At 36.5% G+C, this 20887-nt stretch overlaps 1 protein-coding gene across 6 annotated transcripts in view; it reads left to right on the top strand.

The window, feature by feature from the left end:
• The window catches only part of MEF2C (myocyte enhancer factor 2C), a 120648-nt gene that overhangs the window by 72884 nt on the left and 26877 nt on the right, over window positions 1-20887 (top strand). For 5 of the 6 annotated variants that reach the window (XM_071448667.1, XM_071448666.1, XM_071448664.1 and 2 more), the window contains 3 exons: window positions 11360-11503; window positions 17970-18156; window positions 19150-19197. In XM_071448667.1, the coding sequence (XP_071304768.1) occupies window positions 11360-11503; window positions 17970-18156; window positions 19150-19197 (379 nt within the window). Of the gene's footprint in view, window positions 1-11359; window positions 11504-11564; window positions 11703-17969; window positions 18157-19149; window positions 19198-20887 lie in introns of all 6 variants that reach the window. The other variant, XM_071448669.1, reaches the window with a different exon arrangement.

Raw genomic sequence — 20887 nt, 5'->3', positions numbered from 1 at the left:
CTTGACAGAAAATTATCAAAAAGCTTTTCAGAATCTGACCATTTTTTACCATTTCTGATTCTCTCCTTTTGAGAGAAGTGCTTACTCATCTCAAGGGAAGAGCAGAGGGGTAAGAGCAGTATGACTTTTAAAGTTATGCTTGAGAGAAACAATTGTTTTGCAGGACCAGCTTTTGAAGATAGTAATCTGGTTCTGGAGTTTCATTGAGCATCTCCATACTCCTGACTGCACTTTTTCACTCCTTTAGTGTTTAGTTGATTTATCTGGAAATTTCAGCTTGCAAACTTTCTGTCTGCATCTTACCACTCCTGTAGTATTTTCCATGGGAAAACAAAATCCAGTTCTTTCTTTGTAGCAGATTGACACTGTGGTAAACTGACAAATACATAGTCTAGAGATTTTAGCAACTGTTTAAAAATAGATACAATTTACACAGACGTTTCTGGTAAATAACAGAACTTACATACATGGGAAAAAAAGCCATCTTAATTATGAAATTCTGCATCATTTGAGTTATCTGTTTCCATAGTTAAAATCATGGGCCAATTTGGATTGTCAAATACTGTATCTTGCTTTCTCTAAACTTACTGAAGAGCCTTTCATCTCTCCTTGGTGACAGCTCTCTCAGCACAACATTCAGTTGATGGTTGTTGCTTTGTGCTATTTAAGGCATCCATGCGGCAGAGAAACAGGAGGCTAGAGTTTCAGGGATCTAGCCTCTATTGTAATTCACCATTTTTGAAAAATATATTGCTTTGGGCTTTTTTACCAATTGATAAACAATTATAGTACTATGAAAATAGAAGGAAATGTTCTGTTTCCTATAGAAGAAACATTTGCTCATTGTCATACTGGTACTTTTTTTCTTTTGTAATACCCTATCATTTGATCTGCTGTAAAATAAATGTTCAGTTTCTGAGAGAAATAACAAACCTGTTCAGAACATTGATTCATTCAAGATTTTTATGGGAGACCTCCAAAGAAAGCCAAGGTGCTGAAGGAAGGGGTGTTCTTTTCTCACTGGGTGGCATTTTCACTGCTGAGTCCGTAGTGCAGAGTTCAGTGCTGCTGGAAGTGTTCTCTTTCAGATGAAATAGAAAAGCAAAATTTTGTGGTCATCAGAGGTTCCCTGGCCCCATGATTGAGGGCGAAGGTGTTTGCCTCATAGTCTAAGAAAAATTGCATCCAAACTAACTTATATCATATGCTACACTGTTATTTGTCTGAGGAACCCATCATTTCTGCTCCTGAAAACTCTAGTGACTAGCAAAGCTACACAGGTTGGCAATGTATTTTTCCCAGGTTGGTTGCATTTTAAGAATGTATGAAGCAGCCCTTAAAGCTATAATTTCAGAACTTCATGGATCTTTTAAAACATAAATAATGCTCAAACTATATGCAAAGAATAATTCCTTTCAGCTGTCATTCTTTCTCATAAGAGATTTTATGACAAAAGAATCCGTAAAGCTATATGTTCTTCTGTATGTCACATTTCTCAAGGTATTTCACTTTTAAAGTATTTTGAATATGGCATTCAGTATTAAAGGTTCCCAGTTATATAATGGAAAAACATCAGCTACCTTAAAATAGGGAGGTTTTTTTCGCAGTTATTTATATTAAGCCCTGCATATTTCAAATATTCTATATTTCAAGAGCTAACAACAATGATGTAACAGATTTGGTAGCACTACTGTACATCTAGAATATCTTGACTGGTATCTTTACAGCTGTTCAAAATCCACCTACAAATTTACACTAGTTGAGATCTGTTTTCAGCCTTGTATTTGTGTATATGTCTGACTAAATTAGACACAAATGAAAATGTTGAAGTGCTTCATATAGAAAGGCTGGAGCCAGAGGAGCATTATAGACAGACAAACATAAAAAGAATGAGTGAAATAACAACCTGTTGATTATTACAGTGTTTATTTTTAAGGGACCTCATATTCCCTAAAGAAAATTAAATTATTCTTCTGGACTACTGTAAAGTTTATTTTTTCAACCATACACTTTCTGCGTCTAACAGCAAAACCTCATATGAATCAAATGTATTATCTCTCACCAATATCTTGTTCTCTTTCTCTTTCTCAAGCTCAATAAAGCTTAGGGAAAACCTGGGCATCTAAAAATTTCATGTATTTCTATGGGTTTGAAAAATCAGAGAGGCATATAGTGGACTGATATTTTTCTGTGGTCAGGGAGGAAAAGTAAGTCAGAAACACAACTATTCTGGCTTTAGGTTATCTTTACACCCCTTGGCTTCCAGGTCTGGCTATGGAATGGTGATGCTCCTGCCAATGAATTAGTCAAAGTAGCCAAACTATAGAAGCTTTGTCTTCACGAACTTAGTTGTTCTGAAGTCTGTCTCAAAAAATAGTGGGAGTCTATTTTCTGTAAAAGGATAGGGGATGAAAAATGGGATATTTGCTACTAGGCTGTGGTGCTAGCCTTCATCCGGCAAAAAGCACACATCCATAGGAGGACAGCAAGTGGAAAGAATGGTGGGAAATAAAGGAGAGTAACCTCATGATTTTTACCTTTATCTACATCTTCCGTGTTTCCATAACTCAATAGTAGTGTCTGGGCCTTTGAGCCCTCAGTAAGGAGTTAGAATCGTTGCGATACTCAAAAGGCACAAGTAACTATTCCATCACTAAAACAAAAGTATCCTGAGAATGTCTCTGATCTAAGTTAGATAATCTGCTAATTTTATGCATAACACACTAAAAGCCAGTATCTGGGCTGTTTTAGGTGTTTTAATACAACAGAACAGAATGTGAGTTTCTTTTCAAATACAGTTTGAAAAAATATCTGCACAGAAGTTTCAACTGCATTTGAATACAGTCTTTGCGTGTAAATGTGTATTTTACAGTAATTTTTTATTAACATTTATGAGGAATTCTGTTCATTCAAAGCCAGTATTCTTTTTAAACCTCAAATACTTGTAGAGAGGATTTAATTAGAATCTGTAATCACAACTAGGTCAGCCTACATTTATGTCACTAATCTTAACATCTCCAATTAATCTCACATGTGAATTCATTATTTAGAAAATGCCAGTCTTGTCTGAAGAAACATCTCTTTTTTAAACTCCACTAATGCAGCACACCAACAAATGAAGGTAGCATTATACTGCATCGTAGCAAATGGAAGCTGGTCATGCAAGTGTGAACACTTTTTAAAAATCCAACTAGATTTGAATAAAAGGTGATGAGATGTGATTTAGTAGAGGGTATGTATGTATATAGATAAAGATATACATACATGAATTTATATGTATATATCTGCAAGGTGCAAACACTACACTCTTGTAGCTGTGACCACATGAGAACTGAGATTTGCGACAGTAGCATGAGGGGAGAAAAGACAAAAAACCAAGCAGCCAGGAGCAGTGTACCCAGTCATCATCGCGGCCCTGGGAACAGCCATCTATGGCCATGGGGCAGCAGGTGCTGGCACTGACAGGTGCAGATGGCAGAGATGCGTGACATTGCTGGGGACCCGCTCCCTGCTGGCTGCAGCCACATCATGCCAGCCAGCACCATCAGTCACTTGATGCTCCTCTCCCTCCATAGATTCCTGGGTGGCTGGGATCAGCAGGTGCTGCTGCCTTCTCCTCTTTCAGAGCCCGGGAAATGTGATCCCCTGCATTGAGGGTTGGTGTAGTAATCTTATGTCAGCTGCCCTGGGGGATATGTGGGTTTTCAGACCTTTTGCAACACGATGATGGATGAGAATAAGCCCAAAGGATTAGAAAATATCCTTAATTAGAACATCAGGAACTATTCAGATCTAAATTCTAAAAACAGTATACAAGTGATGGACAGAAGTGTTTTGCGTGTCCCAAGAAATAATTGTGAATATAGGGAGGTATAAGTTTACACAGAATCATAGAATAAGCTGAAATGGAAAGGATTCACGAGGGTCATCAAGTCCAGCTGCTGGCTCTTGCACATCACAGACCAAGAATCACACGTGATTCTTGAAGAATCACATGTGCCCAAGAATATTGTTCAAACACTTCTTGAATTCTGACAGCATTCACTTCTTGAATTCACAGCTTGGCACTGTGACTGCTTGTCTGAGGAGTCTCCTCCCATGCCCAGCCACCCTCTGTGTGAAGAATCTTTACCTAATATCTAAACTAAGCCTCCCATGACACCCCTTCAGGCCAGTTACTTGAGTCCTGCCACTGGGCATCACAGAGATCAGTGACTGTCCCTCCTCTTCCCCTCATGAGGAAGTTGTAGACTGCAACTTTTCACCTTAGTCTCCTCTTCACCAGCTGAACAGACCAAGTTCTTCAGCATGCATTTGCAGAAATTTTAATAGAAAGCTTTAATGCTGGAGTCCTCGTGCTTGCTTCTTTCAGAGAAAATCACAAAAATATATGTGGTTTAGTTTAGCTGCTGCGAGATCTCTGAATCTGATGCATGCTCTCTATACTTGAAAAGCCAAAGTCATCCAGTGTAATTTAAGTCAATACTTATAAGAAGAGCCCCTGCAAGTTGGCAAGATTGAGCATTAAAGAAAGAGATTTTGCATTCTCTTGTTTAGAAAGCATGCAAACATCTGGAATCTTCCCATCTCCAGCCTCATCATCTCTCCAGAAGGGAGATATAGGCACAGCAGCACAACAAGGTGTGCTCTCTGATATAGATGAGAGGCATGCAAAGAGGCAGCAGGAGATGTGGTGGTGCTGACCAGTCTGATCCAGGCTGCAAGATCAGCAGAGACAAGTCCTAGGGGCTCTGGGGCTGCACCAGGTGCACTGCCTTCCAAAGCTTCCCCATACCCAAGTTAGGTAGCTGAGTTCTAGGTAACAATGAAGCAAAAATCCCACTATCCTAGTGCCCTTTTAAGAAAACAGCTTTTGTTTGCAAAATATGGCAGAATATTACAGAGACGCCTTAGCACACAAGTGTGTGAGTGAAAGAGGATAGACTGAACTCTGTAATCAGGTAGAGATCTCATGCCCTGATGAGCTTGAAGTACATATGTACTGTGTACTGTCAAATCCACTGTTCGATCATTTCTAAGCAGAGAGAAGCAGGTGTTACTGGCAAAGGTGTCTGTGTTGTTTGGTTTCTCAGGAAGTGTGATTAGAAAAGGTATTTGAAGGTGGTGAGAATAATCACTTGGCATGTGTAAATGAAAGGCAAATCCAAGCAGAGGGTTTGATGTAATGTTGTGAAAAGCACATTTATGTGTATTTTTTTAAAGAAGGCATACGTATGGTCTTATGGAATTTTTTAATTTGAAACTTCAGTAAAGTAGTATCAAAAATACTAGCATGGGGTTATAAAAGTTCAGCTTTATATAAGCTGTGTAGCTTTTTTCAAAAGGAATACAAACCACAAAAGCATTTTATGATCTTTGAAAAAGAGGGAAGAAAGGTTCAATTTTTCTGTATTACTTCTATACATTTTTATGTGCATGGAGTTTGTTAGATAACATAATTTTATGTTATTCTCCTAAATATACAATTAAATTACATTAGTACCAGCGTACTGGTTTATGTATGTTATTAAATGTAAAAATTTAAGAACTTTGTGTTAATGAAACATAAAATTTGAGACATTAGTTACATGTAAGTTAGGAAGTTCAGATGGGTAGTTCCCATAGCAACCAATCTCTTCCTCTGAGTTTTTCATTCCAGTAGAATCTTTCATTACTTGATTGACCATAAATTGTATCATGCAATGTCATCCTAAAATTTCATCCTAAAAGAGAAGAAGAGAAGAAGAGAAGGAGAAGGAGAAGGAGAAGGAGAAGGAGAAGGAGAAGGAGAAGGAGAAGGAGAAGGAGAAGGAGAAGGAGAAGGAGAAGGAGAAGGAGAAGGAGAGGGAGGGGGAGGGGCAGGCGAGGCGCGAGGCGAGGGAAGGCGAAGCGGGGCACTTTTCTTCACGCAACACTTTCTAACTTCAATTTTTCTGTTGCACAGAGAACAAACTGGTGCTTAAATGAATCATACCCATGTCTAAATATTTTCTGCTCTTTTGAGGGACCTCCATAAATTTGGTTGGGTTCTTTGGAATCATAGAATGTCTATAAATGATAAAGCAGTTGAACACATAGCCTTTAATTCCTTTGAAATTGGCTATTTTCTGCCTTACCATGTAAATATGTAGCTCCAGCAAAAAGAAAAGAGAAAAAGACATTTGTAATTGGAGGCTAAAAGATTTACTCCATCCAGATACAGCAAAGAAAGTGCTAGTGAAAATGGAGGGCACTTGAGAGTTTTTTCTGACAGTGAAATACAATTTACTACATTGCAACTCTTAATTGGCACTAGTGGGTCTGTCAGTGAAAGATCATTGTGGTAGTTTCTAGACAACATAAAAGATATGGGAATTTTTAGAAATAGACATTTAATTCTGAATTTTTCCATATTGTAAAATTTGATTACAGAAGAAGACCCAGTGAGATCATACTTTTCATCACACAAATGAAGATAGTGGTTAACCTAACCTTGTTAGGTCTTTGTTGCAGAAGATATCAAAAAGGAACATATTGGGCTGATCTGAATCTTTTGGGAACCTCATCAGCTGACCTAGTCTTTAATTTGGCACCTATACTGTGAGCATTTCCAAGCCCTGAAATGCTGTGAGAAGCAGTTCCATGGCATTGCAACAGGCCAGGACTGGTAATAGGTTATATAGATTCTATGTATTTATAGAAGGTTGATTATTATTTATTAAGAAACTTATTGTTTTTTCAGATAGTTATGATATGGTTGGACTTAATAGGTCCTCTAATTTAAATACTATTAGTATTAGTTAATTAAGAAACTATTCTTTGGTGAACAAATTTCTACAATATATTTTACATGTTTACATTACTAGGTGTAGTAAGTTAAGAATTGTTTCTCATTCTTTTCTCTGCTCTTCTCACAGACTTTTCCCAGAACAATACCTGGGAAAGTTGTGTTTCTCTCTATGATCAGAGAGCTGCTGCTACAGCCCCATAGCAGATAAACCAACTAAAAAGAAAGATGAACAAACTAAATGACAAGATGGAAAAAAATAAAATCATTTCCAACCTTCTCCACTCATTCCGTTAAAGAGATGCTAAAAAAGACCAAAAAAAATCTGGAGGATAAAACTGCAGAAACAGAGACTAGATTAGGAAAATGAAAAGCTTTTGCTCCTCAAAAGTCTTCAAAATTACAATGATTTTCATTGTCTTGATAAAATCAGACCTGGATATTACTGCCATATTTTCTTTTGAGCTTCCATAATGATGATAAGTTTTGCATGAGATGAAAGCAAACAGTTGTTTATACTCTCTTTTGCAGCAGTCAGCATGTCACTATAATAGCACTTCTCCTCTGAGATTTACAGAGTAGGATTTAGGCTAATTGCTGGCACAGCACATTTCAGCCAAAGGTTGTTTTCCTTTGACCATTCTGTTTTTCATATGCCTTGGCTAATTTCAGGTTATTGGAGTCCAATATAATTATTTGATTAATTGCTTGGAAAAAGTGAAGCTTCTGTAGTTGAAAAATAGCTTATTTTCTTTAAAAATAACTGAAATCTGCCTTAGGGTTCTCTAGAATGTAATGCACTATACATTTGTGTTATTTTATCCTTTTAAAAATTTCCAGAATAGTCATGAAATCTTTGGAAGCTAGCTAATCTCCAGGAGGATGTGACAGGTCTGTTCTAGAGTTTGTAAGAGTCTATGACAACTCAACAATAAGAAAAATCATTTCAAAATGACTGTAAGACTGTCAAAGACTCCAGAACCAGCTTCTTCTTTCAAGAGGTGACACTAAATAGAGGAGAGGAGGAAATCTTGACACACAAAGTCCAGAGAGCTTGTGAAAAACGGTTAATCAGTTTGACACTGGTCAGCATCACTTTTACCTGTACTGTACAAACTTGTGTTGAAGCACACCAATAATGGAAAAAATGAAGGAAAAAAAAAGAGAGGTTTAATGTGGTAGTTAATGACACAGAGGAAAGTAAAATAATGAACAAAGTAATAAGATAGGGAAAGCTAGCCTGCATGTTGAGGAGGCAGAGATAATCCTGATATGTTCGGGGTCATTATTTCTGTCCTTGATACAACTCATTACCTTAGTGAAGAGTTTAAACACATCACTTCCAGCCTGCTCTCCTCTCCGGAGGAAGACTTTGATGTGAGCCTGTGTGTTCCTGCCCCTGTGTAATCTACCAATCTGTTCTTCTGTCTTTTCCCTTACAACTTCATGTTTTATTCATTGCTAAGCAAATCTAGTACAAAGGGAGGGGTCTCCAAGATAGTGAAATTTCAACAAGTTTCAGGAAAATTGTATGTTCTTGTGCAAGAAAAGAGAACCAGATACTACTCCCAGAAAGACTCCCAGCTGAAGGCAGCATTTCAACCCAAGTTGTGACAAACAGAAGCAGCAAAGATCAGCAGAAGGATGAATACTGAGAAGAGAAATCCCCAGAGACCCTTCCACAAGAGATCTTTTCTGCATATTGCACTTTACCCCAAATCAAATTCACAGGGAACTAAGCATTAGTTCCAGCACTCACAAAGCTAGGAGCTGTGCCTCTTAGTGGAAATAATATGAGGAAATTCCTGTTGCTTAGCCTTAACCCATCTCATTGAAATACTTCCTTGTTTTTGTTTGGGATTTCTGTAGTGTTATCTAGATGGGGGTTAAGGGTTTGTGTCTGTATTTGTTTGATTTGATTTGATTTGAATTTTTTTGAGGTCTGATGGGCAGAGAGCCAGTGGTCTGCATTACTGAGCTTGATTTGCACCATCAGCCAAGGTACCAGCCAAAACCACAAGACTGATGTTTTTTTGCAAGGGAAAGGTTTGCCTCTTCTCTTTAGGGCTAAAGTTAATTTTGGGTAGAATATTGACACAATTTATTACTTTCCATCTTGGCTTTTCTACTGAAAATAGATTGCTTTTTCTCTGCCTGGTGTGGCAACCAACCTGCTTTCTAAAGGTATGAAAATGATGTAAAAATAAATATCTATAAAAATACTTCTACGATGGGAGGGAATCCAGTCTGTTTGGAGACTGTTGCAAGACATATGTTGGCTCCCATTGCCTTTCCTCTTCTGAGCATCTGAAAGGTGCAGTGCATCCCCAAACTTCTACAAACCACCATAGCAACAAAAAAAAAAAAAATCATTTTCAGAACTTTAAGGCATTATGAGTATGCTGAGGGCAAGATGCATCTGCTTCTCACAGACACAGTCTTGTGAATTCAGCACGATTTGTGAATAATGGGAGGGGAAAAGATTCAAAAAGGCTACAAAGCATTCCTCTGGTTCTTCTCTTTTCATATTTCTTCTTGTCTGACATCTCAAAGCCTGAAGTTTAGGAAGTAATTTAGTCCAGCTCACATCCACATCTGTCCTCAGGGACTCCATAGGAATCAGCAGGACTCCATCAGTGTATCATATGAGCTCTGGAAATGGTCCCAAGTATGCTGATCTTGGTTTCATGTCTGGACAGCTTGATCTAAGTTTGAAACAGAATGTTTTAAGTATTCAGAGGACAACTGTTTCGTGCTTATGTGAAGAGAAGAATGTTAGTTGAGATTGCAATGAGACATTTTGCTTATATTGTATTTTGTTGTGTCTATTAAATCTATTAAAGAGCATCTGATTGCAAAACCCTCTTGCTAATTGGGTTGTTTCAAGCTGCTAGCAGTAGATATCATGTGGTATTATGTCTGTTCTGCTAACTGAACATTTAACATTTAAAAGATAAAAGAGCATGGGGAGTGGAAAAAGGTGGAGGGAATTATTCGGGTTGCTTTAGCATCTCAAGTTTTTATTCAAATGGATTATAATTTTATTGGTGTTAAGGAAGTATCTCATGGATTTGACTTGAAGTCTTTATAGATATGAAGTTTGAAAAGAAAGATCTACATTGGGCCAGCCTTTCATAAATACCTAAATCTGTTTCAGAGGTCTGCAATGGGAGATTAGAAGGCTCAGATCTCATAGAGCAGATCACCATCACTTTGTTTAGTCAATGAAAATGGAAGGTTCAGGGGGTTTTCATCAGTATGAGAACATTGACATGGCATGACATTATAATATTTAGGGGAGTAACAGTAGTAAGCTGACCATCGTCATAAAAAAAATAATTATGAAATGTACAATTTCTGAAGGAACAAAAAGCTGATACACAACCATTCTGAGAAGGCAAAAAGATACCACCAGAGTATCCCACATTGACAGACAGTGCACATTAGCCACTTACTAACAGACAAAATATGTGATATTTTCATTGTAATTGAGATTGCTTGGCCAGGTTTCAGCACAGAATGGACTACAAGCTAACTTAAAAAGTTTGTAGACAGCCAAGTAGTTTTTGAAGAGTTTTTGAGTGACTCATTCTTGAAACTAAATATGAGAAATTGTGAATACATTAGCTTTATGTAATACTGCTTGTACTTGAGGAGTCCACGCTTTCTTCTCATATTCTTTTGCCTTAATATAGCCTATGTTCTTTGGGGCTCTGTAAAGGTAGATCAGTTAAAGCCTTTTTGAAGCCAGACAACTGTTCTGAATTGCAAGCTACTGATTCAGTCCTGGTTCTAAGATTTTTCAACTCTCCTGTCTTAGTGATTATAAACATGGTTGCGTGTATTTGAGTAGCTAAACCTGAAATTCTTTCATTTTGACTTTTCACTAAGCATATGTTTTAGTAGTGCTTTTTCCTGTGCATTAAGCTCTAGCCCTGTGCGTTTTTAGCACTTTAAGTGTAGTCAATAAAAAGTAAACATCATGTCTAGAAGCTCTTAATTGTTATTTCATAACCCTATCATCAACTCTGTCCTCCCTCTTCTCCTATCACAAGCATAGACTTAGGAACAACATTGCTAAAGTCCTTGAATTCTATTTGGGTAATTATTCTTCCTCTGTGAAGAAATGGATTCCCAAATTAGTTGCAGGTTCAATTCTTTTTCCATTTGCTTCTCCTGCATCTTCCTTAAAAGAAAATAAGAACATCAGTGTATTCAATGGTAAACTATAGATAAATATATTAAGTTTGGTTTATGTTAAAATAAATTGCATTCTGTGGTTAGCTTAAACTCTTAATGCTGCGGGATATGGGAATCATGAAGCAGGGGACATACTAGCATAGGAACTAACTTTTTGTTAATTACCAGATTCATTCTTTATTGATTTGTACCAGCTTCAGAAGAACGAGGTCTTGTATGGTCCTTACTCATTATTGGAAACCACACATCAGTGTGGTGGATCATTAGTCACTTTCTTTCCTTAAAGTATAATTTAACATTTTTCTATGATGAGCAGTTTGTGTTTCTTTAACACTGCTGAGTCTTTCTTGCAGCCCATCTCAAGGATTGAACTTCCCAAATTATCTATTTCAGACATTAAGAAAGAAAGGACTTAATGGCTGTGACAGTCCAGACCCTGATGCAGATGATTCAGTAGGTCACAGCCCTGAGTCCGAGGACAAGTACAGAAAACTTAATGAAGATATTGATCTAATGATCAGCAGGCAAAGATTATGTGTAAGTACTCTGAACTCCTTTTCATTTTTTTTACTTTCTGATATTTCTCTGAATCTGGCAGGCATTGCACAAGAAAGAAAACAAAGCTTGTGAAAGCCCTGATCCTGACTCCTCTTATGCTCTCACCCCACGCACTGAAGAAAAATACAAAAAAATTAATGAAGAATTTGATAATATGATCAAGAGCCATAAAATACCTGTAAGTACCAAAGGTTAGATGGCTGTCTGCTGATAACTGACGCAGTAACAAATCATAACCCTTTCAGTTCTGGCTTCTTAAGGAAATAAATTCAGCTAGAAACAGGCTTTAATAGCCGAATATATAACTAAGCACTGTGGTGAGAAAATTTCACACGGCATATTTTTCTTTCAAGTCTCTAACTCTGACACACAGACAAAGCCTATTATGGGTGAAACCTACAGAAGGAAGGGAAATATATGCATATGAACTATATTCACTTAATTTACAGAAGTGTTTTACTACACCACTTGCCCAAATTATACATAAAAAATAACAGTGGAAATCTTTCTTTGTGGACAGACTAACAAATTGACAGAATACTTTCTGTGGCAATATAGGAAAAACAATGTTAAACTGAAATTGCTTTATATCTAGTAATTAGTGTGTTTAGAATGTGTAAATTCAATTCTCCATTGTTTCTGCTAAATTCAGTTGCAGCACTGAAGGGTTACAGCTTCTTGCTCGCTGCGAGAAACAGAGTGCATGAGAGCCTAATGGCAGGTCTCAGACATGTTTGTGTGTTGGGGTGATTTTATAGCTTTATCAGAGAATTTGCTTTGACCTCATCAGCATTATTTTAATGCTTTAACATGAGCTAAATTTTTTTTTAACTGAGTCAAAATTTCTAACAATCAGTCCTATGCCTTGCCAGATATCTAAGAGAAATAACTCTGCATGTCCTATTTGTTTTGCACGAGACATACAAAAGATGAATTATTTGTTATTATGTTTAATATTACATTTTTAAAGATGACAAGTATGGAGGTTTGGAGGTTATATTTGATTGGTTTTCCAAATGTCTGTGGAAAGCAAAGTAGGAAACCAAATATTTGCAAAGACCCAAAGAAGCATTTGAATTTGCATAGGTAACTTCTTATTTCTAAAAGACAAGAAAAAGAGATAATTTGTATGTGTTCATTTGTCATTCCCATACAAAGGTTGCATGGTTATCTACCAAAAATGTTGTCTGGATACCCAGAATGCACAGTGTCTTCTGTACTGTAAGTCAATTGCACATACAAAATCTGACAACTAAGATGAGGATACTTCTTAAGGAGGCTCAGATTCTGTCTCAAGCACTCTTAAGTGTTCTTTCTATTAAGTCTCAGCAGAAGGATTTTTCACTCAAGGTAATTAAAATTTGAAGAAGTTCTTACATCAGGCCAAAAATATTTTGGAAAAATATAAGGACGCTAAATAATACTTTCCCAGAGATTAGAAAAGCACCAAATTTGATAAAGTAATATATAAAATGACTGATTAAGGGTACCCAACATATGTGTAGAATCTCAGGGAGGAATACAGATCTATCCCATTTTTTTTACCTCCCTTTTTATTTGGTTCTTTTGGAAAGCTGTTTTTCCCAGAACAAAAAAAATCTAAAGCTGTCACTATTAATTTGGTTTCTCAGGATACAACTCAGCTTGACAAATGATGACTGCAGTATTTAGGGAGACTGTTATAAGCCAGACTGCTTAACCCTTTTTCACATCAAAATCTCACCAACTGTCATTCTTTTATGCTGTTTCTCTTTCAAGGATGACTTGACTTTTTCAAATCAAACTGACAGAATTTTCATCAAGCTAGTTTTCTGCCTTAAAAATATATTTTGAATGATCCTTCAGAACATCTGTTAATCTCATGCTACCTGTTTCTTTTCTTTCCTAACAAAACAGGTCATGTTATAATCATCTGAAATTTTAAGACATTAAAAAAACCTAGGGAAAAAACTTCATTCTCATAGTAGTGAGTTCTATCTCTTTCTTTACCTCCATTAGCATTTGGAAAATTGTCTTTTCTGTAAAATGAGGAAATATATAAGATTTGGAAACCAGACAGTTAATCTGAGCATGGTATATCGGTTTTGTTTTCCCAAAATCAATGGAATTTCACTCCAGTTGCTTTCATTTAATATAACTTTTTGACGTCAAATATAGTCCTACTTCAGGAGTTAATTGGTGATTCCTACCTTTCAGGAGGTTATGAGGTGCAGTGTATTAATCTTTTTGTGCAATTACTTCAGAGACACTTCAGAAATATAGAACAGCAAATGTTAGCATTTTTTCATATAAGACAGAATAGCCATCCTCTGACTGCATCACAAGCTGAGCTCAGGGCCTCTGTCCTCTATACAAGCTGCTTACCACAATAGGAAGAAACAGTAGATATTCTCTGGTAATGCAACAGAAACTCCTTCTCTTGACATAAGCCGAGATGCAATGGGCAAGATCGAGATCACAACTTATACTTAATGTAAATTTGTAACTATCTGCTTTTATATATAAATATTATGTATTGTATACAGTAATATCCTTAACTGGACAAATCAGAATAACTAAGACAGGGAAGATAGGAAGATTTACTTGTGATTATCAAAGGTAGCCAAGAAAATTGGGGAGAAGAAAGCAAAATTAATAATAAAGTCACTGAGTCAAGTCTCTAAATCACTACTTACAGAATATATAAAACAATGCATTGCCTCTGCCTGGTTTTGTAACATAAAAAAGTTGCTGCCAAATAAAAACAATATTGGCTTTTGCTCCTAACAGCTAAGCCCGATAATTTTCTGGTGATAAGCATTCATATTGTTCTAAACATTCTGATAGAAATTAGACACTTATTTGTAAATTTTGTAAGAATGATGAAAGCAGAGGAGAGAGAAATAGCCCACTAGAAGGAAGCTGTAAGTATCTATGTCTCTAAATAAATGAAGGCCTGGTTGAACATGGGGGGATAAAACCAATACTTAACACAGAATGTTTGGCCTATTAAGTTCCAAGGAGGTTAAGTGTCCAACACTTTGTTTGGCAACATGGACCATAGCATGTGGAGTGAGCATCCAACACTGCATGCTGTACACTGGCAGTATCATCTCTGGTGAGCCATCTGCCCTCTTTGGCAGTGGTGTCCAAAGGAGAAAAGACAAAGGAAGGGGGAAAAATAGGCAAAATGTGGCAAACTTTATACACATGACAGTGTAGACGTTGTCTATATTAGAATTAGCAAAAAAAGCAAAAAACATACTAAAGCAGCATGAAGTGTGCTTATCTCTGAGGTGAATTTTTTTAACAGTCCCCACCAGGCTTTCAGCACCTTTTGATGCCAAATAACATTCTCCCAGACAATTTCTTCATTTTGTTTGGTTGTTAGTCCAGGCCAGGAACAATTCCTGATTGTCAGTCTACATGTAGTCATGATTTTTTTGAGGTTGAGAAAGCTTAATAGTATGGACATGAATTGTTCTGTGGCCTCTGATGGCCTCAGTTCCTCCCTAGCTACTACTGATATATATATATATATTATACAAGTGCATCAGAAACTTTAATGTCCATGAGGCTGAAATGGAACCAATATGACCCATGGGGAATCTGCAGGAGATTGCAGTTCTTTGTGAGGAATTTATAACACTAATAAAGTTAGACAGAGATCTGGAGAACTGTACCTAGACATGTAGTGTTTAATACTGATGTTTATCCAGTCAAACTTCTCTCTCTAACTTTTGACTGTGGTGAAGAAATAAAAACTACTATATTTCAGATATAGTATATTGTGCTGAAAAACAGAGAGTAAAGTAACTTTGCCCTTATAAAATTGCCTATGAAGTGCTCTGTAACCAGATGTAAGTTGATCCTAGTAGTGGGTAAAATGACAAAAATTAGAACTATTCATACAGAAATTAAATAATTCAACTACTTTAAAAAAATATTTTTTAAATGACAAAATGAAAGCTAAGTAACAGTTTCATATGACTAGGGAGACTGACAACCTGAAGAGCTACCAAGATTGGAGCTCTTTTGTACAAAAGTAGAAAAAAAAGAAGAATCTTGAACAGTTTGGTTTGTACATGGAAGGAAGAACATAGTGGTTAAAACAAACAAGCTTTTAGAATTCTGGCAAGACCTTCAGTTTTGCATTTGTACAGGTGTTTAAGTTTAGATAACAGAAATTTAGATTAGGAAAAGATATTAGGAAAATAGAGGCAATAATAGTCTCTACCTAGACTCAGAAGCAGACTTCAAAAGTCTTATGACAAAGGGTGACAAAAACCTTATGCAGTGTTCTCTTGACAATGACAGTCAATGCAACATGGACTGGTACTCAAGCAGGCAGGTCCACAGGCGCAAAGCCACCAAGTAGAGAGAACTCCATCTCAGCCCTGTATGTTACAATAATCAGAAACTCCATGTTGGCTTATTCATGTCTCACATCAGGCTGTAATTGGGACTGAAACATGGAGAGCTCAAACACTGACTTTGAACTCCACAAGAAGTCATGCGCTTCTGACTAACATAGGATTTAGGAATGCTTTGGGTCTTTCTGTGGCCATTAAAAAGAATTACTTTCTTCAAAACATACCTTCAAGCTGATCGAATGTTTCAGATTATGCTATGTGACTCTATTTCCAAGGAGCTTAGATCTGAATCATAAGGGTGCAGATCACATGTAGATTCTTACATCTGTAGATTAGATGTAGAACATGTGGATTCCCAAAACACCTCACCTTCCTTTCCTACCTCTACTTAAATCAATCAGCCTTATGAAAAATACAGCCATTGGAGTGCATTTCAGCTTCTCAGCAAAAGGAAGCAAATTCCCACGTCCCCCCAGGATGGGGAGCAATGCCAGCAGGTCCATCTATTCAACTATGGTGCTATGGTCATCTCTCAAAAAAAGGAGAGAGTCAGAGCTAAATTAACAGTTCAAAATAGTTCAAAGGCATTTGTATAAAGTATCCTTAACATCATACCCTGAAAATCTTGCTCTTTGTGGTTAGGCAAAATAATTCCTCTATATTTAGAGTAAAATTTTCTCTGTCCCTAGAGAGGACCAAGAAAGAAAAAAAAAACAGCCTTAAGAGATAACTGTAATTTGATAGATAGTGCTGTAATACAGAGGGCATAGACAACAGCTCCAGCCGAAGAGACATGGGTGGCACAAGGTCAGGGTGCCTCGGCTGACTGACAAGCAGTTGATACATCCAGCTCTCCTCCTAGGTCCTTGAAGATATACCAGTACTATCAGCTGCCAACAATAAAATTAAAACCTTTAATTTCCTCCCTTGGAATATGTCTACTTCAAAGAATATTTTTATGTGTTTAAGCTCTTTCTTGAAGCTTATAAGATTATAAATGTTAGAAAACTTGGAAATTGAGGGGTACTTGGCCTGTATTCACATATTGAATACTTAAAATGCTGTCAGGTAATTCTGAAAAAGTGTTTCTGATCAAAAAGGCAAGAAAACAATTTTTAAAGCAAATAAATTGAATGTGGATTTCTAATGTAGTCATAACTTTTATAGAAATTCAAGCAACTGCTACCCAAGGAACCCCAACCAACAAACTCACAACCAACCAAGGAAACCTGAACTGAGCTTCCTAGGAGCATAATGAGATATGCATCTCCTCATAACATCTGTTGTACCACACCTCTGTTAGTGTGGTACATTATTTGCTTTTTTTTTTTTTAAGCATTCTTGCAAAGGGAAGTAGCTCAGGAGAAAGTCTTGCCTTTAGGTAGGAAAATAGGATAATGAAAAGGCATCATTAACACCACCGCCATCCCCCAAAAAATAGCCCACAAAGACTAGTGTATATCTAAATTTCTTGTATTTGTTAGCTGTCCCTGAGGAGAACTTATTTTTTTTTAAGCCCTTCCAAGCTAAGATAGAAACTCATTTAAAAAATTATTTACTGTATTGGTGTCTTTTATGTGACTTGGGATAATTCTGGTTGCTAAAGAAACACAAGCTGAAATTAGAGCCTTGCCTTTTGTATTCTATCCCTTCCAATTTTTTTCCATGTAATGAAGTCACCATTGTCATGTAACTTTGATCTTGCAGAAATCTATGATACTAGATTAAGGTGACAAGTGAACAATTAGGACTTCAAAGAATGACAGAAATAGAAAATTATGCTGCATGAGACAAAGGTTTGTTTTAAACAACAAAAAAAAAAGTAGAAAAAATGAAAAAAGTCTTTCCAGGTCTTATGAAATAAATGTGCAAGCTGCATTAAAGGAAGATGGACTCCTTATTTGAAAAATTATATTTAAAAGACTTGGTAATTGTTTAGATAGTCTTCTCTTGAGTCTTAGGGGAAGGGGGTAAGCACAAATATTTTAATCACCAAGTACAAAATATTTGAACTAAATATAGAGTAACTGTACTTAAAGGCTGTTTCAGTTTTGTACTATTCTCTTATTTGTTTTCCATTTTTGTTTGTACAGGCTGTTCCACCACCAAACTTTGAGATGCCAGTTTCTATCCCAGTGTCCAGCCACAACAGTTTGGTATACAGTAACCCAGTCAGCTCACTGGGAAACCCCAACCTTTTACCACTGGCTCATCCTTCTTTGCAAAGGAATAGCATGTCTCCTGGTGTGACACATCGGCCTCCAAGTGCAGGTAACACAGGTAGGACCTGTTCAATCCCATTTCTTCAAATGCTCTACTCTCAGCTCCTTGCATGCCTTGGGTCACTTTAAATTGTACCCCAAGAAAAAAGAAATCTCTTTTTAACAGTCATAAGAGCTTGTCCAAAATTGCTGTGTTGAAAAATTAAGAGAAAAAAAAAAAAACAACCAACAAAAAGCTCAAAAAAATTTAAAAAAAAAAAAAAAAAAAAAAAAAGGAAATGTAGCCAATGCAAAAAAATTGAAGTAAATCAGTACACTCATTACTTAAATAATCAGTCTACATGCTACATGAAGAATTTATTTTTATTGATTCATTCATAAGCTCCTTGATGGGTTAATGTTAGTTGAGCTCTGTACTTCAGTGCTTTACATAGCAAGGGGTTGTGCTTTTTTCTGGCGATGATGAGAGCTCATCTCTGATGAGGGTAAGTGGGGATTAGGTTGTTTCAATCTGTCTGCCTCCAGCAACATCAAGATCTTTAAGTATATGAGGTTCAAAGAACGATTTGAGGTCTCCAAGTGCTAAGAGAAGTTTTAAAAATCATTCGTGTGAATGTCTGTGAAAGGCTGAGGAAATTAAAAACTATGTATATGTATTTATTCTGAGTTACATTCTTCTCCAGGAATCTTCAGCCTCTTCCTCCCAGTCCTTTCCTTTTCTGACTAGCATTCAACTAAAGATAGTTTTCAAATGAAGGAGTACTATACATAACTTTCAAACATAATTTTTCACATGCTATGGAAGCATGAAACTAAAATAAGGAAATTATGGGTACTCCATATTTTGTTTATCCTTGAAAGGCAAGTGTCTTATACAGGTAACATTAAACACCATGATTTCATAATTATGGGTCTGATTCAACTGCGTGTTGAAGTCAGAGGAAAGAAATGATGAGTACTACAGCAGGGTGATTGAAGGTAGAGAAAATATTTTGAATGTTTGAGTGTTGTAATTTATTGTGCTCATCTACATTTCATTTCAAACCTCTAGGTGGCCTGATGGGTGGGGACCTTGCAACCGGTGCAGGCACCAGTGCAGGTAAAGAGAGGAGAATTTATATTTGTTTTTCCAAGTGAATAAAGCTCAAACTTTAAAACTCAAAAGCTGAGTTCTAAAATAGCTCCCTTTTGGAGAGGGGATAGTAAAAAACCATTAGCAATTTTTAATTCACTCAGCTGGGTTGTGGAGCATTCACTGATATTTGTGCTTCTCTTATTAGTAGAAAGAGTTGTTTTCCAGCAGCATCAAAAATCTTGCACCTCAGTAAATTCCACAGAAACAAATGTCTGATTTCCTTCACATTAACCTTTCCATAAAAACTTTTGGGTACATTGCTTTGCCTTGTTCAAGAAAAACTCCTGGTGGAGTCAGTGTGAGAAACTTTGGTCCTTTTTGCATCCTGGGAAAGTCTGCCATTGACTTGAGTGGAATTGGGGCTTCATTTTTTTAATTTAAGCTTGAATAAAGATCTTAATTGTGAGTTGCTCATTGTACTTCAACATACTGTGTGTAAACTGTATTTCAAACCCCTGCTCTTAAGACAAAATCTGATAGCATTTACCTAAATAATAAGTAATGAACTTAAGCTTTGCCATATGTATTTGCTTAACTGCTTAACTGCTTTGATACACAACAGGTAAAGGATTTTCAAAATAGCCAGGCAGAGAAAAAGATAAGCCATTTAGTCCTGCTCCCCTAGAACTACCAAGAACTAACTGTACTTGCTGAGATCTGTGGTATCAAAGCAATGTTGTCAGAGTAGTCCCTTTTCTTCAGTAAACTCAGTGATTTGTTAGCAATATCAGCAATGTTGCATTATGACAAATACAGATTACAAAAGACAATGGCAAAATTACTTTTGCACTTTGAGAACATGTGTGTTCACAGAAAACAAATGAGTGGTAAAGCATGATATTTTGCTGGGGTAACTGCTCTCAGGGAGAAATCATTGGAAGATCCATTTTGTGCACCATAAATAAAGGCTGATATAAATGGCAATTCCAATATTTTCTGTTAAAATCACTGATAAGGAAATTTTTTATATAATGGTTTAGGATTTTTCTCCCTTGTCTTTTCTCAGCCTGAATTAGGGATCTCCACTCTCCTTTTATTTTCACACATAGATGAGTCACAGATATTTGTGCGATGCATTAACAGTACAATTAGAACTGCACAGCACTGTACCAGAAAGGCAGTTTAAACATATACTAAAGCTTTAGGGAGTCATTTTGTACTAATTTTAGAGTAGGGAAGGCAGACCATTGAAACTTCACCATAAGTCTCCTTTGTTCTCAAAAAAAAAAAAAAAAGAAAAAAAAAAGTGTGACAGAAAATTATAGTTTTGTTCATTGTCCCCTGTTAACCTCTGAAAGAGAGCTAAAGAAATATTCTGCAGTGTTAACATTTCATCTTCCTTTTAAGCTTGATCAGAACTTCAGGAACAGCAGGACTGACATAGGAATTATCTCCCTATTAAGGGGCTCCCTCTCCTGGCTCAATTAGAAATATCATCACCTCGTTACATCATCTCCCATTCCTTTAAACAGACGCCGAAAAGCAGTTAGTAAAGAAGACAGCATTTTATTTTAAAAGAGGGGCATACTAAAATAAAAATTCACCTGCATGTGCATTTTTGTTAATAATCGTTGGTCTTAAAATCTTTGTATCAATACACCAGCTGAAAATTTATATTCTTTCCAAATATGTGGGTTTTTGGAAATATATTAAA

Source organism: Agelaius tricolor, unplaced genomic scaffold (genome assembly GCF_023055355.1).
Source record: "Agelaius tricolor isolate 1412-34295 unplaced genomic scaffold, bAgeTri1.0.p SCAF_27, whole genome shotgun sequence".
Lineage (NCBI taxonomy): Eukaryota > Metazoa > Chordata > Aves > Passeriformes > Icteridae > Agelaius > Agelaius tricolor.
Note: the sequence above shows the minus strand (reverse complement) of the source record. Positions and strands in the feature narration are given on the sequence as shown.